The 25399-nt window shown below is 40.1% G+C and overlaps 1 protein-coding gene across 2 annotated transcripts in view; it reads left to right on the forward strand.

Moving 5' to 3' along the window:
- NHS (NHS actin remodeling regulator) overlaps positions 1-24924 on the forward strand; it is a 236448-nt gene extending 211524 nt beyond the window's left edge. Inside the window, exons 2-9 of one of the 2 annotated variants that reach the window (XM_035114638.3) lie at positions 2144-2296; positions 6045-6178; positions 10014-10076; positions 12210-12402; positions 16827-16958; positions 18233-21208; positions 21611-21737; positions 22724-24924. In XM_035114638.3, coding sequence (XP_034970529.2) covers positions 2144-2296; positions 6045-6178; positions 10014-10076; positions 12210-12402; positions 16827-16958; positions 18233-21208; positions 21611-21737; positions 22724-23360 — 4415 coding nt within the window. In that variant the 3' untranslated portion in view covers positions 23361-24924. Of the gene's footprint in view, positions 1-2143; positions 2297-6044; positions 6179-10013; positions 10077-10694; positions 10834-12209; positions 12403-16826; positions 16959-18232; positions 21209-21610; positions 21738-22723 lie in introns of those variants that run through there. The other variant, XM_088667767.1, reaches the window with a different exon arrangement.
- The last annotated feature ends 475 nt before the right edge of the window (positions 24925-25399 follow it).

Raw genomic sequence — 25399 nt, forward strand, 5'->3', positions numbered from 1 at the left:
TATCAAAATAAATAGAGCAGAAATCTTTCTTGCTGGCCTTTGTGTTGTTATTATTAGAACAAACACGCCTGAGTGAACTAAGCCATACTACCTTCAAGCATCCATACACAGCTTAGCTACAGTATTAAAAAGAAAGAAAGAAAGCTGAGAGCAAAGGCTATGAATGATGGATGTTTATGATCAAGAGTGAAAAACTAGAAAATCTGCTTTTCTTCATGCGTGGGAATTGCATGTAATCATCAATTGCCATGTAATCAGAGAGTGTGGGCCAGGGTACATGGCATAGCCACTGTATGTGGGCAGCTGTAAACCAGTCCATGTGGTGCCTGTCTTCATGTGACGAAGCTGTTCACATACATTGGCTATGTGCCCTGTACCCAGTGCTATTTTTCTAGAAAAAGAGGTGCTGGAGCTCACCATGAACTTCTTCCTTGTTCTCTTACAATGGCAATGGCACCTATTTAAGAGGTGCCAGAACTGAGCTCCGATGGGCTCCGGCTGAAAAAAGCACTACCTGTATGTAGATATCTATCAATCAGTGACAGAAGCTGATGCATTTTAAGTGTAGGGAAGAAGGATGATAGTACAGTATAAAATATTTACATCCCACATTTCATCCAAGGAATTCAAGGTTAAAATACAAAAGATGCAGATTCTCAAAATCTCTCTATTTAATGAAATTTCTATACCACTTGATGGGGGGGGGAGACCTCAAAGCAATTTACAAAGAGAATAAATTAAATTACCAATAAATGCACTCAAAAGATAGAATCAGCAATAAACTAAAAACAGATTAATGCATGCACCAACATTTTACATGTCCGGATAGGCTTGTTTAAACAAAAGTGTTTTTAGGCGCACAAAAGGGTACAGAGAAGGCAGCAGCCTGATGTCAATAGGCATTGAGTTCCAGAGGTGCTGCTACACTAAGGTATCATTTCTTACCTTGCTCCAGTTATAGAGTTAATAGAATGGCAGCGTCACCTGCATTAGCCACTGTTGACAGCAAGGGCACATTGGCTACTTTCAACACCCAATCCTGCAACTCCCATTTGCAGACTCCAGCATGCAGGATCTCTTTACAACTAGTTTCTCCTGGCAACTTCTTCCTCCCACCAACTTCATTGCCTCTTTGTACCACACTATGCCCCTTCCCTTCCTTTGCCAGACTCTGCCAGTACCTGCATCTTGTAATCAGGACCCTGAAAGTGTTTGATTATGAAATACGGAGTGATGGTTTTAACTGTGGTCAAAGATGGGGGATTTGAAGGTATAAGAAAAGAGAGAGAAAAGCTACTTTAAGGTGCTTTATGTATTTCAAGGCAACATAAGTTGTTGTTATAATGTTACAGCCTTTTCTGTATTTAAAATATATATTATTTTTTAAGTAAAATAGGGTCATTTGCTGAAGGTGCTTAGTGGACTCAAGTTATACCAGTGAATGTCAGAGACCTCCATGTCACAAAACTTATTTTTGACATTTACACCCGTGTGTCTTCATAAATGTCCTATACCAATAATGTATGTAAATTTACTCAGAGATTTACTGGTAAATGTCAGAAATGTGTTAGGACACTTGCTTGGTTTGCAAACCAGTGATGATTACTGTCATCTTTTATTAGTGTATCATGGGAATGAGAATGAGATCTGATCATTGATCAGCTAATATAATAATGGTCTTATATTTTCTGATGGCTTTCTAAAATTTTAAAGATTATTGGTAAATGTCAGAAATCATTATGCTTCTGACTGACCTAGATAAATAAAAATAAGCCAATATATCTGACGGTAAAGATATTCTGTGTCTAATTTTGTATCCATTTTATTCATGCTGTTCTCAAAATGTTTCAGTGAGTTTATTCACATCCATCTCCTGATTCATTTATTTTCATTCATACATACAGGCAGTGGGTACTCTTCAAAATGTTTCTAAAATCTGGTGGATTCATGAACCCTGGCATTTCTTAAACTTACGGATTTGAATTACGACCAGAAATCACCTCCCCTGTTTCAAATTATAATGCGTTTTTAAATAGTTTTTAGTGGGTTGCATTGATTTCTGAGCAGATTTGATGCATTTGAAAAGACTTGACTGCTCCATTATGAGTGTGGGTTAAGTGTCCTTTTCTCTTTGGTTCTGCAGCTGTCTCAAACCTGGATGCAGAGAGTAAACTGAGCGTCTACTATCGCGCCCCTTGGCATCAGCAAAGAAACATTTTCCTTCCTTCCACCCGACCAGCTTGTGTAGCGGAGCTGCATCGCCACGCAAAGCAGAACCTGCGAGCCTTGAGGAAAGGTAAATCATTTCTGTACAGTCAATGAAACCGCTTTGCATTCCAGTACCGTAGCTCACAGAAGGTATAAGGTGGTGTCCAACAAAGTTAATGCCCAAGAAGAATCACTTCTATTTATGCAATGCAACTTCCCTTCTCCCCGCCCCCATGCGCTTGCCACATACCCCCCCCCCCCAAATCTGCTCCAGAGGGGTGGAGGAAACCCCAGAGCAGGTTTGGGAATGACAGCTCTGTTAGGCAAGTATAAGCAATTCCACTCAAACCATTACTTCACTAGACTCCATCGTATCTCCAGGAACAGCATGTACTTTAAGCTATTACCTTAACTGACTCTTCTTCCCTTTGATTAACTCTCTTTTGCTCGCTGAGTCATAATTTTGACAGAAGACAAAAGTACATGACTGCGTTTGTCTATGGCATTCTTTATTTTATTTTTTACAAAATGCTGTGGAAGCTGTAAATTGAAGTGAGGGTCTGGTCTGGTTTTAAATTGGATGGGGGAACCGCATGTTGAGATTCCTGCATTGCAGGGGGTTGGACCAGATGACACTTTGGGTCCTTTCCAGCTCTACAATTCTATTATTCCATGTATGTTGGGGGAGGGGTTTAACCCTTTTGTCTCCTGCTGTTTTCCCACAAAAATATCACCCTCCAGGTACTTTTTGCCTCACAAGGGACAAGCCCTCTCTTGCACCAGAAAATGCTGAGCATGGTCTTGCTAGCAGTGAAGTACCTGAAGAAGCAATTGTGTAGATCAGGGGTCAGCAACCTTTTTCAGCCGTGGGCCGGTCCACCATCCCTCAGACCATGTGGTGGGCCGGACTATATTTTTTGGGGGGGAAATATAAACAAATTCCTATGCCCCACAAATAACCGAGAAATGCATTTTAAATAAAAGGACACATTCTACTCATGGAAAAACCCGCTGATTCCCGGACCATCTGTGGGCCGGATTGAGAAGGCGATTGGGCCGCATCCAGCCCATGGGCCTTAGGTTGACTATCCCTGGTGTAGATCAATGTTTTACTATAAAGGCATGGAAAAATTTAAACACACACAAAAGTGTCTTGAAGTTTGTTAGATAAATCAAGCACCTATTAGTCTTCCATCAGCTTTGATCTGTGTAATAATTTTAAGGCCTTTTCCCTAAGAAAACTGAAAACAGGTTGTAAGGGTCTAATCTGATTTCACAAGTATTTTATCATTCCCACACTTTTAATCATAGTTGAACACATGTCAGAGAATCACCTAAGCTCCAAATTGCAGCCTAGTCTTATTCTGGTATTCCATTTTTCTTTTATGAAAATGGAAATGTCATAGGGGCAGAAAGGATGTGAGGGGAGAGAGTCTTTGTGCCGACCACCACCTTCGCAATAATCCTTCAGAAGGGAATTGCTGCCAGGGGCATTATCTGCTGATATATTTTGATGCATTGAATAGAATGAAAGTTTATGAGTCGTGGTGGGGAGAGCAGGTATACAAATTCAACAGGGGTTTGTTTGTTTGTTTGTTTTGTTGCTATGTTTGTTTGTTTTGTTGCTATTTTGTTTCTGTTAATATTGTTTTATAGATATGGCTGCTGTAGTACTTTGTGAATCCTATAATATGATTTTTGGTGTAAATGTGATGTTTAGCGTATTTCTTTAGTTGTTTTGTTAAATAGTGTTGCATAGATGGTAATTGTTTAATTTGTGATTTGTGATTGTTTTACTGATGATTTGTTAAGTATTCTATACAATTTATGCTCTATTCGTGATGTTCCATTATGTTATTTTTATCTTTTGTTTGAGAGCCGCTTTGGGATTTATTTGAATAAGAAGCAGCATAGAAATATAATAAAAAATAAATAAAAGGAAAATACAATCATAGTAGTGTTAAAATTAGAATACAGTGGTACCTCGGTTTATGAACACAATTGGTTCCGGAAGTCTGTTCATAAACTGAAGCGTTCATAAACTGAAGCGAACTTTCCCATTGAAAGTAATGGAAAATGAATTAATCCGTTCCAGATTGGTCCGCGGAGTTCATAAACCGAAAATTAATAAACCGAGGTGTTCATAAACCGAGGTTCCACTGTACACACATTTGTGTGTCTACATCACAACTGCTTTGGCTAAATTTAATCTTCTTCTGCCACCTTGTGGCCAAGAAACAAAAAGTTGAGGAAATAGTGAAATAGCAGAATGATCATAATGGATGAATAGGCCTATTAAAATCAAAGGACTTACTATATAGGTCTGAATATAGATTGCACTTTCCACAACCAAATCTGACTTGTATAAAACTTGTATGTAGCCTATCGTTGTGATTTAAGCCGTGATTTAAGATATCTCAATTTAGGGGTGTGGCCTATATTCAGGGGTAGCTAATATTTGAACCAATATGGTAAAGTAACTTGATTTATTTCATTCAGTCTACTCTGGGTATATCTTAGTTGAATAACACTCAAGAGAGACTAAGTAGTTAATTTCTTCTTGACAACTTCCTGCTTAAATTATTTTATATCCACTAAAGTACGACATCCATCATTTGGAGCCATTTGCCTTAATTCACCTGCACTTTGTTCTTAGCAAGCGACTTGGTGGTTGCAGGATTTATATTCAAAAACTAAGAAAATTTGTCTTCATCTGTCTGTGTATGTGTTTTAAATGTTCTACCAGGGTGCAAATTAGTTCTTTCTTGGAGTCCAGTACAAGTAGGGGGAGAAGATGCGCAGGAGAAGCATAATATCACTTCAGTTTGCCATCTTTCAAAAAACTGCTGATACTTTTTTTCATTGTATGTTGAGAGCAGCTTAGAGGCTGAGCTTGAAATCAGGCTTCTCAGTTCCTGCTGGGTGTTCACTCTACCACCTTATGGCAAGGATGGGGAACCCCAGGCCTGGAGGTCAAATACAGCCCTTCAGGCTTCTCTGTCTGGCCCTGGACCAGTCATATCTGCTCTCCAGCCATACCTCTCACTAGCCCTGATTTTCACCCTTCCTTGAGTGATTTCTCCTGGAATACATGCGTAAGTGAAATTGCATTAAGTGGGGAGCACCCTCTAATCATCTTTTAAACACCCTCTCTGCTGTTGTCTCTTCAATCCATACCAAAAATGCTATATCCAAAAATCTCCACAGCTGGTAGGAGACTAGAGGTGGTGCAGGAAAGCAGCTGCTACTGCTGCGCTACCCACACACCAGCTGTTAGGTGGGGAGGCTCAGCAGCATAAATAAAGCTCTGCTGTGCCTCCAGTCTCTTTGAGGCTTCCTCCACCCACACTGATATCCTCTTTGGGCTCTGAAGATGATCTCCGCACGAGCCATGAGGACTCTGCTGCTCTCTCCCGCCATTTCCAGGTATGAAATAAATTCTTTATTTCCCAGCACCACACATATACACTGTCGGACGTAAGTCGAAGGAGTATAACCAGTTATCATTGCTATTGTTTGCTAAAGAGACTGAACTTTGAGACTGCCTCTTCCTTGCCTGAATGTAGGATAGAGAGGGGTGTATGAGGATGTGTACTGCCCATTTTTGCCAAATAAGGACTTCTCTTATTAGTGCTTTTAAGGATGCGGATCCCCATCACGCGAGAACTGGTCCAGTAACAAAGCTTCCTTCCTCCTATGAATATCCTCGAGATCATAGCAATGTACACACTTCCCATGAACTGCATCTTGACCAAAGTTTAGGCTTTTCACGGCAGATTATTTTAAAATACACATCAGTCTGAAAAATTTTCTTATTTCCTGTTTTTGCTAAATAGAGCAACGAAACTGGAGTGATAACAGGGAGCAAAAAGTCCTGGGCCAAATCTCTGTGGTGGCTCCCCCATTTCCCTCCCTCCCTGTGACCTACACCCAGAAGAACAAAGAGACAAAGAACCATCCCTTGCTAAAAGTAAGTTATTCCTCTTCCCCCAATACTATCGGTTACTGTGGCAAGGGTTGCCAGCTTCTAATCCACACAGAACATCTTTGTCTTTAATCTTCATGTGACTGAGAGAGATTTGCCAGATAGTGGCAGGAGAAACAGCATCTGCTAAACCTCTTATCATACTGCTACTGAAGGCACAGAGATATCTCTTAAATGTCAAGACTAATTATCAGGGGGTTACAATAACTAATCATGTTTATTATTAACTAATTTTCCCAGTCCCCTCATTTTGTTTCTTTAACCATCCCAGGCATTTTAAAAATGTTTACAGTATTCTTTGCCTTGGTATTAGTGTAAGCTGTAAAATTAAAAACAGGCCTATGTCCAGCTGATATGCAGTCGCTCCACTGGGAGAGCAAGGCTTAGCATTCATATTACTTATGTAGAAAGGTACAACTCTAAGAGTTCAGAACTGAGTAGCCATATTAGCCCATTAAAATGGAGGGCACGGTGCTGAGCTCTCTCTCTCTCCACCACCACCACCTCTCACCTTCCGTTGTTCATCATTGAGGCGCCCACTTGACTTGGTGCCCAGTGTGGGCGAACCAGTCATACCCCCCTAAATCCACCTCTGGGGGCAAGTCATATCCTGCCTCTTACTTTATTGCATATTTTCAAAGTGTGCCATTTCATTTACACTATGAACTAATTCTGCATGAGCAGATCCCAGTAAATGTACATTACATTGCATCTATACATGCACATGTGCGCACAAACACACAGACAGACACTAACAAACTATGCCAAAGTACACAGATGATCTTCTGGGCTCAATGTTGAAAATATGCTGTTCTGTTACTTTAATTAAAAAGTCAATATACAGTCATACCTTGGTTGTCAAACGGAATCTGTTCCGGAAGTCCGTTCAACTTCCAAAAATGTTTGACAACCAAGGCTTGGCTTCTGATTGGCTTCAGGAGTTTCCTGCATGCAATTGGAAGCCACAGAAGCCACGGCGGACATTTGGTTTCCAAAGAACATTTTCAAACCGGAACACTCACTTCCGCGTTTGCGGCGTTCGGGAGCCAAAACATTTGAGTCACAAGGTGTTGGGGATCCAAGGTACGACTGTACTCCTTTTTCACACGTAGGCCATGTTGATATATCATTGTTCTTTTCTTCTGGAAGTCACCTAGAGTTGCTAAGGCAACCTAGTCAGGTGGGCAGGGTACAAGTTATAAATTACATTATTATTATTATTATTATTATTATTATTATTATTATTATTATTCTGCTTGCATGCAACTGTAAGCCAAAAATCTTGGTTTAGGATATACACGAGCAGCATTCAACCCATTTGTAGCTGTTGAACAAGCTGTAATTCAGCACATAGCCACAGTTTCCTGTTACGGGGTTGATGGCTTCAAAACAAGTCAGGATATGAAGTTATGTTTTAAAGTTGCCCTTATGCCTTATGCCAGCCATGGTCTGCAGGGCTTGCACAAGTTGCAGTTTGCCACATCAGATGTTTTATTAATCTGAAGCTTAACTGAGTAGAAATGTTCTGTTCAATAGGGCATCCAATGGCACATGGACTAAAAAATATGTTTCTTGATAGAAATGAATAATGATTGAAAATACTACCATAAACACTGATCAGGAGGCATATTATTTTTAGATTTATATGGCAACAACGGGTTCCTGAACAAGTCCAGATTGTCAAATAAATTACTTAAATATACATCAGATTATCCCAGAGGCTCCTTGACCAGGCTGTAGATACATTTGGTGTGATTGGCAATGTCAGTACATCAGTGAATACTCTGGACAAATTGCTCTGGAAGTTCAAATACTCATTATTTGTAGGGACACTCTATCAACCAGACTCAAAATCCCATCAGTCCATCAAATGCTAAATGTGAGTCTCAGAATTGATGGAAATGAAAACCAATTTCCCCAGCAGTTTATTTAGATTCCCCCCCCCTTTCTTATGTTATCATACTGTTATCATCTGAGTAGGCAGGTAGTTAAAAAATTGAAAGCTAGCCTACATCCTATAAACGGGAGAAGCCTACTGGAGAAGTGTTTTGTTAGGCTAAACATAATGTACCCCATCCTGTAGACCTGGATCTACCTAGAAGACTTTGTTGCCATAAACCTTTCTGACAGCCTCTTGAGCTGAAAGCAATTCATATTCAGAAACCTGTTTTCCATAGCGGTAAGTGAACTCCCCTCAGATTCAGACTAGAGCTCAGGTATTTCCCCCAGCTTCCCTGATTAGAAACTTAATTTGATTAGTAGTAGTAGTAGTAGTAGTAGTAATTTCACCCTGCCCATCTGGCTGGGTTTCCCTAGCCACTCTGGGCGGCTTACAGCATATATAAAACATAGTAAAACATCAAACATTAAAATCTTCCCGGTAGAGGGCTGCCTTCAGATGTCTTCTAAAAGTTATGTAGTTCTTTATCTCCTTGATATTTGAAGGGAGGTCGTTCCACAGGGAGGGTGCCACTACCAAGAAGGCCTTCTGCCTGGTTCCCTATAACGTCACTTCCTGCAGTGAGGGAATCACCAGAAGACCCTTGGAGGAGGACCTCAGTGTCTGGGCTGAATGATGGGGGTGGAGACGCTCCTTCAGGTATACTGGGCCAAGGATGTTTAGGGCTTTAAAGGTCAACACCAACACTTTGAATTGTGCTCAGAAATGTTTAATTCCACATTCAATTCTGAAAGTTGGACCCTGCCATACATAGTCTTGGCATCATTAGGAGTCAAACTCCCTCCTCAGTTGCCTATGAGTCTTCACAACCCTCCACAAACTCCTTTCTCCCATGCAGCTGCCCTGTCCCATCCCAGTTGCCTGGCTGGTAGCGACTATGAGGTCTCACTGCTAGGTACCTAGGACACCTGCTAATCATGATTACAGTATCGCAGGTGCAAGTGTTCTGGAATAATTCATGTCCAGGGTGTCTGACATCCATACTAAGGAAAGTATCCTGGGAGTGCCACACTCCTAGGTGCTGGCAATGCTGTCGTTCATGGTATTAGGAAGGCTACAGCACCTCAGCTTAAGATCTGAGCTAGAGAAGCACTTCACTTTGTATTAATCTGGGTGCATTTTTTCACGTTGCATTAAAATTTGTATTCTAAGTCAGGTGAGTAGCAGCTTTGGTGGCATCACTAGTTTTCTGAGACTCCCCAGCTAGCCCTAAGGTTATGCATTTAAAGCTTTTTACATCTCTACTACCAAAAGTGTACTAATTTCTTTTGCCATTTTTGAAATGTTTCTGTTTCAACAGAATAAAATCCAACCTGAATAAAATCCATAAATAAACAACACGACCATCACAGGAGATGATGGGGGGGGGAATAAAAAAAATCTTAAGACTCCCCACACATATTTCAAAGGTTTGAGAAGTACTTTTGAGAGGGGGGAAATCTTTAAAATTCTGTGTTGGTATGTCATAAAACCACAAGAAACACCAAAGGGCCTTGTGGCCAATGGGTAGAGCCTCATATGTTGCTTTAAGGGCTGCATTGTTAGCTATCAAAAGGCTGGTGTGGCAAAAATATAATAATAATCTGCGCATGTGATGAATGCAAATTAACCTCCCTCGCTAACCAACCACCATGTGTAGAAGTTAAGCAGATGGAAAACCAAGGAGCAAATTCTGATTGACAACACAGATCCTCATTATGAGTAAAATTTTGCAGAATGACCACAGCTTGCAATGATGATACATTTTAAATTCAATACTGTCCGGCCTTGGTAAGAGTTTGGCCCACACCACAGAAACATTTTCAGCTATGTGTTTTTAATTTTTTTTAACCACTTTCCCCCCACATTTCATGTTTATAGTTTTACAGCACCCGCTCGCCCTCCCCCACCGAGTGTTGCCACATGACCCCATGGAGTCGAAAGGTATCAGAAAAAAGACTAACATAACAGCCTCTCATTCATTCTGTCCCTTTCCATCACTAATCCTTTCTCTCGCTTGCTTTTTTTGGCTGACTAATTTTGTTGTCTTTATATTATGCTCTTATCAACAAGGAACACCAACTTTTCTCTCCCCGCCCCCAACCCGGTTTGGTGTAAGTTTAATAGGTTTTACCAGCTCACAAGGTTTCCCTTCACTAATTAGTTTTAAAGGCCCCAACCAAATTTGTCTCTGAGGGGTTTTTTTGTAGGGTGCTGAAAAGAATTAGACAGAGATTTTGGATAACCACAAGACGACATCCAAATCATAGCAGAGCAAAGCATGAATTTGTTCTATAGACTGTTATCATTGCTATTGTTTGCTAAAGAGTAGCATTGGCAGACAGTCAGGGAGTCTGTGGTCAGGTCACTTCACTTTCTTTGTCCAGAAAGCTATTGTTATGCAGGGGAAGGAATCAGCAACAAAGTACAGGCTATGTGGGTCTCTCCTTCCCCCCCCCCCCGCCTTTTTTTTTTTGTTTGCACGCATCAACTTTTTCCAGAGGTTACCTAGGAAACAAAGTCTTTTGTGCTAGTAGTTTATATGAGCTATTCATGTCTGCTGGGAACAGCACAAAAGCAGAACAGATAAAGAAAGCTGCAATGTTTTCCTAACCCAGGGATGGACAAAAATATTTTGGGGGAAGACTGGTTCCTCTTGTTATTATTTTTTTGTGGGTTATTTTGCAGATGATTCAACAAGGTAAGCAAGCGACTTGCTTCTATTTTATATAAATAGATGTGAAGTGTGGCCTTCACTGTACATGTAGGAAGTTAGGAATGCCTGTGAGCCTGTTCAGGGCCTTCAGCCTTGTTAAGATATTTATTTATGAAGAGAACTATAGCTATTTGAAAATAGTACATTAGAAAATAGTACAATATTAAGCACTCTAGATAAAAGCAATTGTTGGCCCTTTAAGTCACAGCTAAAATAATTAAAAGTTTTTCAGAGTAAATAGAGCCAAGGACAAAAAAAAATCGTGTTAGCAAAGTAGGAAATGGAAACAAATGGAAACAAGAGGTGAAAATGTTTAGAACAGAAAATGCTTAGAACTAAATTCCTCCAAGGCTGTGTACAAATAACAGAAACCAGTTAAATGGAAGCATGAGAACTTTATAAAACTCTGAAGGTAGTATTTCTGCCCTGTTGCTGAAGTAATTGCTGTTTTCTCAATAAGCATAGATTTCAACAAACTGCTTCTGATCTTTTACTCTCATGACAGTCCTGCTTTCTTTTCAAAAAGTTATTCTTGGAGTTGGTTAACTAATCTCTCTTTGTGCCTATTTATCTTTTTGTGCCTTGTAGCTTGGGTAGCACATTCTGAATTACTTTGCATGATCTTCTGAATGTTATTCTTAAGACTTGAAGGTGGTGGCTCAACTTTTGCTTTTTCATTTTTCTTTTAATATACAGTTGCTATTGTGTGATATAAAACATATGTCCTGATCCTACCCATGTTTCCTTAGAAGTCAGTTTCATTAATACTAGTGAGACTTACTTTGAAGTTAAGGATAGGATCAGGCTCTTAAACTGCAATTCTAAACCCATCTGATTGGGAATTTCTGCACAAACACTGAATTTCTGAACAAACAATACTTTGGGTAATGCTGAATTCCATTAAAACCAGTGTAACTTGCCTTTAAGTAATGTTATTCAAGATTAGCCAGGGTTGTTGTGTCAGTTATACACTGATAGACAGAAAGTCTGCATGGAACTGATTTGATATGTTTATTCAAGTATATGTTTATCAAACTAAATACAAAAATGGGACTTAAAATTTACTAAAAAGTTGCTAAAATGGCATGTACATATGGATCATATGTAGCAGGGTACATCTTTGCAGAAGCTAAGCATTGACTGGAAGCTGTTTCCATCTTCTGAAAATTCATTTTAATCTACAGCTCCTAAATGTTTCCAATATGTGAGATAGTTTGACTTCCTGTGTTGAAATTGCAACGCGCTCTTCATTACTGCTTCCCTGCAACCTACTTCCCAATCTATTTTTTTCTGATATTTTTAAAAAGTAACTTTATCTCGTAAAAAGAGTAGATACTGATTTTGATTGTATTCATTTACAGTCCCACCCTCCGGAGGAAGAAGATACAGATGTCATGTTAGGGCAGAGGCCGAAAAATCCAATACATAATATCCCTTCTACACTGGATAAGCAAACCAATTGGAGCAAAGCACTACCTCTCCCAACTCCAGAGGAGAAAATGAAACAAGATGCCCAAGTGATTTCCTCTTGCATTATCCCCATCAATGTCACTGGTACAGATCTCTTGTACTTCTTTTTTTGTTGACAAAAAGGTGGTTCAAGTCATTAATTTTATTACGGTGAGCATATCTCTAAACACAGGAGTTTATGATCAGCAAATGTAAGGTTTCCAAGGCAAGAATGTAACAAAGCTTTATAGCTTCAACCGTCAAATCCTATGCATGTCTACTCAAAAGTCAGTTCTACTTTGTTTAATAGGGCTTTCTTCCAGGTACGTGTGCATAGGATTGCAGCCCAAACAAGCTATATTGGTAATCTCATGAGTATCCATCACCACTGGTGCTGTTATATCTGGTTGCCTACAGAAGAACTGTCCCTGAAGGGCCTGAGATATTTTTTCTGTCTTACATTCCTGTTAAGAGATGAGTCTTGGGCTAAACATGCTTCCTCTTCCCTTTCTTTCATATGCAAGAAAATTGAAAACTTCTGCTTTCATTTGAGAAACAACCTTGGTTCTCCATTATATCCAACCTCCAAGAATGGCAGTTAGTTTACAAACCAGGAAGGATGGTTTTGACTAACCATAGTTGGTTTTAACTAACCGTAGTTAAAATAAACCACTGTCCTCTATTGCTATATCAGGGAACTGTGGTTAGTTCTAAAGCAGAAGCTTCTGGGAGGAGCAGCTATGAAGTCTGAGACTCATACTGCTTTTTTCTCAAAATGGCAAAACCATGGTTTACTAAGCACTATGAACTCGCCAATTCTCTTGTTGGTTCATTATCTCATTCCATGGTGAGAGCATTACACTAAATAGAAATATCCATGCAGTCTTCCCCTAAAAAGCTTGTCTATCAAAAGCAGAAGTGCTTAGGAGAGTTAATTATATTACCCTTCCAAGTAATATATTCACATTTATCCTTGCTAATAAGGCAAGTTGAATAACCAGAACAAAATATACTTGTGCTCTATTGTGATAGAATTTATTACACTGGGCTTGTGGAATTATCAAGGGGCGGGGTATCCATTTATCTGAATTTGTGTTTTGAAATTTCTATAGGAAAGGGGGAATCAAATGTGTGTGTGGACGCTTTGCCCAAACTACAGTCAGCTGTTGCACACATAACATAATATGTGATGTAAAGTGTAAGACAAGTAATGGCGTAGCTGCACAGAAACAATTGGGAGCCTTAAAGTGCACTCCTGATTTTATCCTGTCCCAAACAATACTTGCTATCAGCACCAATCAGGTGATCGGTACTGACAGCATGCCTCATTGACAGCAAACCCTACAGGGAAATGGTACCTTTGCCCATACGGTTTTATTTCAAATTGCACATGCAAAGGATGCAGAAAAGGAAAGGATCCCATTGCCACAGCAGTTTCAAATCAAACTGTGCTGGCAAAGGAAGTGGGGTTTGCAGACCAGTGGTATCTGCAAATCCCATTTCCTTTGCCTGCGTGGTTTGAAATCAAACCACGGAGGCAAGGGAAAACACTTCATCTGATGCCATGTGATAACAGGTGGAGGGTGTGAATATTCTTAGCTCCCATTCTCTTGGAGCATTCTTTGTGGATTTTTTTAATTGCACATATCATCATAAAGAAGAAATGTGGTTAAACTCATGCTGCAAATTTATACAGTGCTTAAAGGATGGGCAAATTTTGCTCCCTGGCCCAGCCAAGCCCCCCAACAAATTATTTGGATACTAGGCTCATTTAAGACACTCTTTTTTTCCTGCCATGTGGAATGGACAAAAATAAAGGTCAGTATAAGGATAAAGCAGCTGAGGACCAAACCAGACATTACAAAAGGGGGCAGAACAGATAGGTAGTTGTACCTTGGAAGTTGAACGGAATCTGTTCCCAAAGTCCGTTCCACTTCCAAAACATTCAGAAACCAAAGTGCAGCTTCTGAATGGCTGCAGGAATTGAGCAGCCAATCAGAAGCCGCGGAAGCCCCATCAACCGATTCCAAAAATAGTTCGCAAACTGGAACAGTCACTTCCAGGTTTGTGGTGTTCGGGAGCCAAAACGTTCGACTTGCAAGGCGTTTGGGATTGAAGGTACGACTGTACTCTGTATTTTATTTCTTACTAGATGGGGAAGTAGTTTTGAGGGGCCGATTCTGAATGGAGAAATGGCTGGCAAAAAGGAATTACACACAAACCGCTACCATGCCATCTCACTTTTGGTTGGATTTTGGTCTTGCCTAGTTGAATTTTTGACACTATTATCTGAATAGCTGATCCCAGTGTCATATAACAAACTGCTCTTGAAATTTAGCTAACATTGCCCCCTGCCCTCCCCCATTTCAAATCAGTTTGCCACATGGCATAGGGAGTAGGTTATTATTTGAGATTTATTAAGTCTAAAGCCACCTTGAGTTCACAGTTCACAAAGATAGTTTCGCTGCTATTTGGATGCTAGCCAATGTGTTTAGGATTAGGGCTCAAATTTCACTTTTGAAAACTCCAAGAAATGCTGTGGCTTTTTTCTGTGATAAAAAGAGGTTCACAATGACACCAATTTAAAAACTTCTAATAAAATCTGTTTCCACTCTCCAAACTATTAGAGATTATTCTGTTCAGTTGTTGTGGGTATCACTAAGTTTTCAAATAATAGAATTGCCGGAACATCTTGAAAAGTACAGAACCATTCCCCCCCCCCCCAATGCATTAACACTTGTTCTAAAATAAAGAAAGGCAGTAGGGTGTCGTAGTGCTTTTGTTCAATGTTAAAGATTTCTGTTCACTTATTGCAGTGGTGTTGGTGATGGTTGGAATATAGGATTTTTGTCTGGGGTCTCCTGTAGTAGATTTCAAGAAGAACTTTTACAAGAAAGTTACTTTTTGGTGTTTTACATTTGTATGTAATGTACTCTGTATGTGTATGTCTGTGTATAATTATGGTTGATATAATTATACAGCATTGAAAGTACAGGTTTTCGAATCAAGATTTTTGGTTTTTATTCCCCTCCTCTCTACTTTTAGTTCATATTGTTGCCTTTCAAATTACACCATAAGAACCTTCATGTTTAGCTACTGCCCCGACACATTTGTTCAGAAGGGATCCTTGCCAAGTTATAACTCTTTGATGAAAGGAAATCTACTGTAACATTGGATGGTTAAATGGAAACACAATGTTTAATTTGTAAATGCATTTTTAGCCAGATGAATAGCTGACAGGGTTTTCAGATTTGTTTCTAAAATTTAGTCTCCAATAACAAGTGGAAAACAAATTATTTAGACTCGTAACACATTTTTTAAAAAATAATTTGAATCTCCTCCAGTAATCCTTTTTACTGGTTTTTTGCATGTTACCTGTGTCCAGTTAAGAAGCAGGTAACAGGAAAGCTCCCTGCCAGTCAGAACAGATAGTCCTGGGTTGGAGGGACAAATAGTCTGACCTAGCTAGCTTCTAGGTGGAGGACACTGTTCTTATTTGTTGCTAATCTCTTCCCAAATTAATTAGGGAAATACTATGTACCATGGAGCAATGTATACTAGATATCATTTGCATTAGAAGTGATGAAGAAGAAAGCTTGTAATAAGAAGACTGCTCCTTTTTAGAATCATACTTTTAGTTCACACTTTGCAAATGCCCTTTGCAATGACAATGTCTTGCATCTGGAAACATCCCACCCTGTTCTTCATGTGTTGACAAATGTAAGGGTGTTGGGAGAAAGGGACATGTAGGAATCTATACAGCGAACAGGAAGTCAGACAGGACAACCTTACAAGGTAAAAACAGATATGTGATGTAATGACACACAAGTGATGTGGCTGCTCTGTAATGGCAGTATCACCATTAGTTTAAGAATTTAGCTCAATTAAACACTGGTGGTAATTACTCATTACCAATCTAATTTACAATTACTAAACCATGAAATCTGTGTGAACATTTAGATATGTCTCAGCATCAACAATGTTCTCTAAGGACTGATATAGGGAAAACTTAATTGCATCCTGCTCTTGAGCCATCATTATTCTGAAACATGTGGTATAATAAGATAGGCTTGGACTCAGATTTTTACCACTGCCCCTTGGCTTCCCCACAATTTCATTGCAACGTAAGCATTAAAATAAAAAAGTACGGCTGCCCAATTTCTGATCATCATCATGAATGCTACTGTTCATTTCATAGATGTCAGTGCCTGTATATCCATAATAAATGGACAAACCATTACAGTAAATGTTCCTTGCTAATGAGAGTGCCTAACTTTCCCTGCATCCCTTTCATTCCCCTCTCCTACCTTTTGTGACTTTTGGCAACGCAGGCTGATCAGAGGGAACAGGGATAATAGAAGCAACGCTGTGGTACACGGTGATTTTTTTTCCATGAGAGTTGTACAAGGTCTGCCTTATATTTATTTGCAGGCACAATCCAAAGTGCTCACATGACCTCCACTGTCTTCCAGTCGTAACAATTTGTTTACTATTTCCAAAAGCTAATGAGACCTATTTATGGGTTGCAGGAGTTGGTTTTGACAGAGAGGCTAGTATACGCTGCTCTCTTGTTCACTCACAATCCGTACTACAGCGGAGACGGAAATTGAGAAGGAGGAAAACCATCTCTGGCATCCCCAGAAGAGTCCAACAAGAAATAGGTGTAGTATCAATAAAACTCTTCGCTAGATAGCATTCTTAACTGCCTTAATTGCAGCAATAGCCTGCCTTCCAAACTGCTTTCCAAGGAACACTTCAACTTCAATGATGGTGGAGTTTCAAATCTAATGCGTTTGGGTATTACTATTTTTTGTTTTGTCTTTTTTATTATTAAATACTGCCAGCCAAACTATATTACTTATTACAGCCTCCAGTCTTGATGCACAGTAGGCCTTACTGAGTAATATAGATATACGTGTCCAGCCCTTATTGTTTAAGTGTAATGAGTTACTTAATTTTTGTTGTATTTTTTATTTTTGTTTGTTTCGATACCCATAGTGTGTACATAAAAAGTAACTAGATTCAGTGAAAGTTTATTCTTGTAGCCAAGGGACCCATAAGGTAAAGCAGTGACAAATGATGTGATGCAAAGTGATGATGAATTGTCACTGATTTTATACAGAAGACCAGTTGAATATTTATGCCAGATAACGCTCAACTTGTGAAAACTTTCCCAGATATTTTTCCTCTTTTCACGTTTGTCTCCTTGACTTAAAAAAAAAAATGTATCGATAACATACATGAGATGTGCTAACTTGGCTCTTTTCTATACAAATGTTAAGTCAGTGGTAATCAGGATCAAGTCCACTGGACCTAAAAATCACAGACTTTTTCTACTGGCTGCATACACACCGTACATTTAAAGCACATGAATTCCCCCCCCCAAAATCCCAGGAACTGTAGTTTGTTAAGGGTGCTAGGAGTTGTAGTTCCCTACTTTGGAGAGATCTGTGAGTTTTAAATGTCCTTTAAATGTATGGTGTGTACACAGCTCACATCTGTTGTACAATGACAGACAATGAACTGAAGATTCAAGCTATCATAATCTAATAAATACTCAGAATTTAGATAAGGGTGGTTTGCTTATTCCCTTGCATTTTGTACTTCACAAAGGAAAAGCCACCAAGGAGGGGGATGACTTGGAGTGATGAGTTTGGCACTCACTCCCGATGCAAATTGCTTGTTCTAATAGACACCCCCCCCCCCCCGAAGCAGCTTTCCCTGTTTAACAAGGGATATAATGCTTAAGCACATCTGCTTGAACCATCTCGTTTGGCCCATAGCAAATCCTTTTTCTTCATGTTAGTTACTGTTGTTCAAAGGCTTGGGCAGGGAGGAGAAAAACCCTAAGCGATGCATTTTTAAGGCCAATGTAAGGGACATAGCTTGTCAGCCAACTGAAATGGTGCCTCACAGAGTTTTGTGTGTGTCCTAGATTCTGACGAATCACCAGTAGCAAGAGAGCGGAATGTGATTGTGCATGCAAATCCAGACTTCTCTAATAACGTCAACAGGAGGTCAGGTACCAGAGACTCTGAGTGCCAGACAGAAGAAATCCTTATTGCTGCCCCATCCCGGAGAAGAATTCGAGCTCAGAGGGGTCAGAGCGTAGTAGCCTCCCTGTCTCACTCAGCTGGCAACATACTGGTGCTGACAGACAATGGTGATCCCATGTTTACAACATCAGTAAGCAACCGCATCAGATCTAGGAGTCTTCCTCGTGAAGGTGCTAGAGCCAATGAAGGGGACCACAACGCTAGTGCCAAAATGTCAGCGTACGATGCAGAACACTTTCTAGCAAGCCAAGAAAGGATCTCCACAAAGAGTAAAGATATCATCAATACCCAGTGTTCACAAGAACACCACCCCATAGGTTTAACTTGTTCTCAGCATCTTCATAGTCCAGACTGTAATTCAAATGAGAGGGGGAGGTCAAGGTTGTTAAGGATGGTAGATTCTGGAAGCTGTGATATTTCATCAAACTCTGATACCTTTGGAAGTCCCATTCACTCCATCTCCACAGCTGGGGTTCTTCTTAGCAGTCACATGGACCAGAAAGATGATCACCAGTCATCCAGTGGAAACTGGAGTGGAAGCAGCTCAACATGTCCTTCCCAAACATCCGAAACAATTCCTCCTGCTGCCTCTCCCCCACTGACTGGTTCTTCACACTGTGATTCAGAATTATCCCTGAACATTGCCCCTAATGCCAATGAAGATTCTAGTGTCTTCATAACCGAACACTACAGTGATCAGCTAGATAAGGTTAGAGGACACAGGACAAGTTCTTTCACTTCCACTGTAGCGGATCTACTCGATGACCCTAATAACAGCAACACGAGTGACAGTGAATGGAATTTCTTGCATCATCACCACGATGCATCCTGCCGCCAGGATTTCAGCCCTGAACGCCCCAAGACAGACAGTCTGGGATGTCCAAGTTTTACAAGCATGGCCACATACGATAGTTTTATAGAGAAGACACCATCTGACAAAGCAGACAGTAGCTCACACTTTTCAGTTGACACTGAAGGCTATTATACCTCCATGCACTTTGACTGTGGTCTCAAGGGAACTAAAAGTTATATTTGTACCTATGCAGCTGTGGGCTCTGAGAGTGGCCAGAATGCAAGCATTGCTTCCAATCTCACTAACTGCGCCTGGCAGGATTACGTAAACCATAGGAGGCAAGGAAAGCAGAGCATCTCTCTAAAGAAACCAAAGGCAAAGCCAGCCCCACCAAAACGCAGTTCATCTTTAAGGAAATCTGACAGCAGCATAGATCTTCTTGAGAAGAAAGAACCAAAGATAAGCAGTGGGCAGCAGCACATGCCTCACACTTCCAGGGAAATGAAGCTGCTCCTCGAGTTTTCAAACACACCTTCAAGAGCAGAAAACACTAGTCTGCCGAGCAAGCAGGAACTCGCCTGGGATAATCAGGATGAGAGCGGATTAAAAGACCCTCCATTTGACACCATGGACATCCCATCCTTTAAAGACGAAGGTGCTGAACAATCTCACTATGCAGATCTCTGGCTTTTAAATGACTTGAAATCGAATGACCCTTATAGGTCTTTATCCAATTCTAGCACTGCTACGGGTACTACAGTCATAGAATGCATAAAGTCGCCAGAAAGTTCTGAATCGCAAACGTCACAGTCTGGATCAAGAGCCACCACTCCCTCCCTCCCTTCTGTTGAGAACGAGTTCAAATTGGCTTCCCCGGAAAAGTTGGCTGGCTTAGCTTCTCCTTCAAGTGGTTACTCAAGTCAGTCTGAAACACCAACATCATCTTTTCCTACAGCTTTCTTTTCTGGGCCCTTATCCCCAGGGGGGAGTAAAAGAAAGCCAAAAGTACCAGAAAGGAAGTCCTCATTACAACAGCCTTCTTCTAAAGATGGCAATGTATCTCTAAACAAAGATCTAGAACTTCCAGTTATACCTCCTACTCATCTTGACCTAAGTGCTCTTCATAATGTCTTGAATAAACCATATGCTCACAGACACCAACTACATGCTTTTAATTACAATAAACCGAGTATGGTAGAAGAAGCACTGAACTCCAATCCTCCACCAGCCCTTGCTATCACACCTTCAGTTCTGAAGTCTGTACATCTTCGATCCATTAATAAGCCTGAAGAAATGAAACAAAAAGATCATACAGAGCTCCATGTTCAAGGAAACACTTTAATGGTTACTGCCATTTCTGGTAAAATGAAGCCACATGTAAGCAAGAAGCAAATATCACGTCAATACTCCATGGAAGAGGCCATTGTGTCCTATGTTGATGTTTCTCCAGTACAGATAACCCCAGAACAACTTCACATGGCTAACAGTTTGTCTTTCAGTGAAAAGAATACCTGCAAACAGATGGTGACCTCAGGAAATGTGGGTGCTCCAACAGCTAAATATGTAACAGATCAAATGCATCGGGTTCATGAGTTTTTACTAGAGAGTACGCTGAATAAAGCCTGTGGCAGTTCTGCTGAACCATTCCCACAAGGCTCAGATGACCTTTCAAGCAATTCTATTGGGAAAAGAGCCACTTATGGATCAGAGCAGGAGAGGAGTCTTGACCTTGTGCAGCTTCAGCAAGAATTACCTGCATACCGTGAACAAAAGTTGGAATACGGACCTATACATGAAACTATGTCCCAATCTGGCCCCGCAGGTGGGGGAACAGACATTAGTCATCATGTAAAGCATCGGCTTGATCCAAGTCAACATGATGACAAAGTGCCTGGGAATATCAGCTATGAATCAGAGATCTCAACTGTAGATTCACTCAGTGAAAAATCATCTGAGCAGGAAAACGAAATTGTGTCAGGTTTTCCAACCCAAAGTGCCTCTGATGAGAGTGACAGCAGAGCAGCTGAGTCACAAAGGACCCCAGATGATGATGTCTTAAAAGGTACGTTCATAACTATTTTTGTTCTGTTTGAGTGAGGTGGCTTTCTGTGGTGGCAGTTCACAGAGATCAGCCTGCTGACAGCTCCATTTATTTTAATGGAGCTTTGCCAATACTTTTCAGCAGAGAGGAAAACCTTCCATGCTTTGCAGAAATATATATATATGTGTAGGAATTAATTTGCATTTCTTTTTACTTAAGTTCAGCTATGAAAAGAGCAGTAACCCTTTATAACTAAGCATTATTTTGACAGATCATCCAATATTTAGACTAGATTGTCTAGTGCCTGTCATTATACTAGCAGCTCCATTAATTATTGAGCAAGATTACATTAACCAGCTCTATTGTAACGTGTGGGAAAGTGTTTGATGAAGTCTCAGTAGGTCTTTTCTTTTTGTTTTGAAGAATCTTCCCCAAGTGATGATTCCATATTCTCACCCTTAAGTGAAGATTCTCAAGCTGAAGCAGAAGAAGTTTTTGTGTCTCCAAATAAGCCTCGAACAACAGAGGATCTATTTGCAGTTATTCACCGGTAAGCTTGTTTTAGGGTTATTAAAAACAGCAACTGTGCTATTTTCACGGCAATAGGAATAGACCTAAAGTAAATCAATCAACTATCCAGAGCAGCGGTGATAAACAACTAGCTTTGAAATGTGGATTCTTCAATCCACTGCATAGGAATGTTTGTCATGGTCTTCATGATATGCCTGATTTATGTTTTTCTAGTTCTCATTCATGAGCGAGTAACCTTGTTACTGGGAGTTAAACTGAGGACAGGGTGAAGGATCAACAGGTCCAAGTAGCAGTCGAGAGGAAACAAGAATGAGAGAGGCTGACTTTCCAAACCTGGTGGAGACATGGCAGATTTGCAATAAAACCTCTTCCAGCTGCTGTTAGGACCTGCTCTGAAGAATACATGAGGGCTGTGTAAATGGATGGACATATACACATATATGCAGTGCATTTTTCTGTGGGGACACAGGGGTATGCGTACCCTTAAACAATTTGTGAATCTAAGTTTGGCTTCATTGAGGGGCAGTATTTCAATAGGAGTAGGAAAAAGAGAGTATCCCTAAACATTTTTTTAGGGGGAAAAACACTGCATATATGTATGAGATCTGCAATAGCACTGCTAGGTCTCCCTGCCCTCTACTTGTTTTTGAGGCAGGGCAGAAATTATTTTCAGATTCCTGTGTTGGTCAGAAGCTCATCCCCCTCTCTACTGAAAGGACAGGGAACTGTGTGAAGCCTGACCCTTGGAATCCTAGTCATCACCCTTGTGATTTCTGCGCCTGTTCTAGGCATTGCTCACCTATATTTGTTTCTCCTGTAAATGCACAGATGCAGAAGCCATTATACTGTACTGTGCTGGTAAACATATTAATATAGTTGAGTTTTATAGAGGATGCTGTTTACTGTCTATATAATTGCAAATATCTTGTGATCTTGCTCAGCAAAAACAGTATGAGATAGGTATCAAAGCTGTGAATATGATGGCTTCTTCCCTCCCCATTACAGTTCAAAAAGGAAAGTTCTTGGAAGAAAGGACTCTGGAGAGGTTTCTGCAAGGAACAGATTGAGAGCTTCATCTAGTACTAGCAGCGTGTCTTCTAGTGCCAGCAACACATCACCTGCGGCTTCAACTAATGTTCCCCCTACAACTGGTGCAGCAAGCCCAGCAAGCAGCCAGCGATCTCCTGGGCTTATTTACAGGAATGCCAAAAAGTCCAACACGTCTAATGAAGAATTCAAACTGCTGCTCCTGAAAAAGGGCAGCCGGTCTGATTCTAGCTACAGGATGTCAGCCACAGAGATACTAAAGAGCCCTATTTCACCCAAATCTCCTGGAGAACTAATTGGGGATGCTCTTCAAAATGCTGATGAGTTTCCCCAAGCCTCATCAAGTGCTGAGGCATTAGCTCCTCTCTCTCCTTCCACTCCGAGAATGAATGCAGAAGGGTTTTCCTCAAAAATCTTTCCAACATCAGCATCTTCACGAGTGGGGCGGTCACGGGCACCCCCTGCAGCCAGCAGTAGCCGCTACAGTGTCCGCTGCAGACTGTACAACACCCCGATGCAAGCCATTTCTGAAGGAGAGACTGAGAATTCGGACGGGAGTCCTCATGATGATCGATCTTCTCAGAGTTCCACATAGGCTACACCTGGGCCAGAGCACACTTCTGACTGTTAAATGGGAGGACTCTGTAATCACTTGGCTCACCTGAATATAAAAGGCCAATTCTGTAGCAGTCAAATACCATGCAGGGCAATATTGATGCTTGAAAATGCTAAGGGTTGCTTAAGAGACTGGAAGATGAGAAGACGATCTGTAGCTATTTATTACTTCACATTTTTCTATAAGTAGAAATTTACTAAATGGTTAACTTTCATTTCATTTGTCTTCATGTTTCTCATTGTCAATGTAGATTTACATTATCCAATTTTCAGAATTCCCTCTGCCCCTCCAAAGATGTCATTTAGGATCAAAAACATTACCTTCACTGTTGTGCTTCCTTAGGGAAAAAACATTAATTGCTTGAGGAATTGGTATTTTTTTACATTAAAATGAACAGAAACAAAATTTAGAAGAAATGAACAAAACAGATGTACATATCCATATTTTTGATAAACATGTGTAAATAGAATTATCAAAGAGAAAAATAGTTGGTGGCAAACGATAACCTTGTTGAAAGACAAAAAAAGGATTTAAAAAGGTACTGACTGTATTCTGTGAATACAATTTTAATATCAAACATAATTTACATATCTACCACATGTAATTGAATAATGAAAGCCTCTAACACAAATTAAACCCTTTAATTTGGGGAAATCTGAATAAAATATTATTATAAGATTAATTTGATGTTATCTGATCAATTTTCTTTCCAAAAGTGCTGTTCCAAACAAGCTAATTTTGAAGAGCAGCTTGTGGCAAGAGGCTTATTGGCAGGCACTACAAATACAAACTGTTTATAAACCAGATTTGCAGTTGAGGCTTCTCCCAATCCCCTGCCAAGAATCTAGAGAAGTATAGTTAGTCAGACTGCAGTTGGTAAAATGAGAATAATATCAGTCTCTTAAATCAAGTTAATCCTATTGTCTCTTCCCAGACATCTTCCTCCCCATCATATTTGGCAGCCTATGGGGAGTGCAATTTATATAGCAAGGAAGGTTCACAAAGATGATTCCCTCTATGTGTCTTCTTTTGCATGTAAACAGCAAAATTCAGAAGCATTTGGGGGGGGACTCAGCAGTCCAAAGGTTGCCCACACATGCCATAGAGATTCTTAGCCCCATCACACAACTACAACTCCAGGATTTCTTGGGGGAAGCCAGGTCTGTTAAAATGGATTTAAGTTTCCAGTGCCGCCATAACCATAACAACAACAAAAACAAGAACAATTGTTCGGCTAAAAGCACACCATAAATAGGAAAATAAACATCTCCCCCCTCTTCTAAATGCAAAATATCAGCTGTCAGACTTTACTCTGATGTTTGACACTTAATTTGAACAATGACTGTAAAGAGGGGGCAAGTATAAGGAAATGTTTTCATATTACTACTACTACTACTACTAGACTGTTGGGTGACCTGGTCATAACCTGGTAACGTAAATCTTGAAACAAGATTAGTTTCATGTTCATAAAGTAAATAACTATTAAGCATGCAACAAATGCTCTTGATTCATCAATAAAATTGTGTAACAACTTTTCAGTGAAGCTTTGTGCGGACAACATTCATGCTACCTAAATATTTAGAAAATGACACTGTGAAAAAAATAGCTGAGAAATAGGTGTATGTATGCATACTTTATATAGCTTACTAAACTTGGAATGGGGAAGCTCTTTGGTCTATTACGCCAGCCACATACAGCTCAGTTTCTTTTGGTCCTGGCTTTACCAGAAATGCTTAACAGGGTGGGAATATATAGTGGGTGGGGTGGAAAAGGAATCCAAGCAAATACTTTGAATAAATGAAGGCAGGGAAACAAAAGCTGGATTACTTGAAATTACTTGAATTTTCTTGTCGGAAGACTAGGAGTGAAAACAAATTGATATGAGATCAAGTACAACAGGGGTTTTAAAAACACACACACTCATATGCACAAAACAATGTCACTATTTTTAGAATACAGTAGAATATTTTCCATAGATGCATCAGTTTCCCCATTGCAATAGACTCCAAAATCAAATA

The sequence above is a fragment of the Zootoca vivipara genome, chromosome 4 (assembly GCF_965207765.1).
Source record: "Zootoca vivipara chromosome 4, rZooViv2.hap1.1, whole genome shotgun sequence".
In the NCBI taxonomy this organism is placed as follows: domain Eukaryota; kingdom Metazoa; phylum Chordata; class Lepidosauria; order Squamata; family Lacertidae; genus Zootoca; species Zootoca vivipara.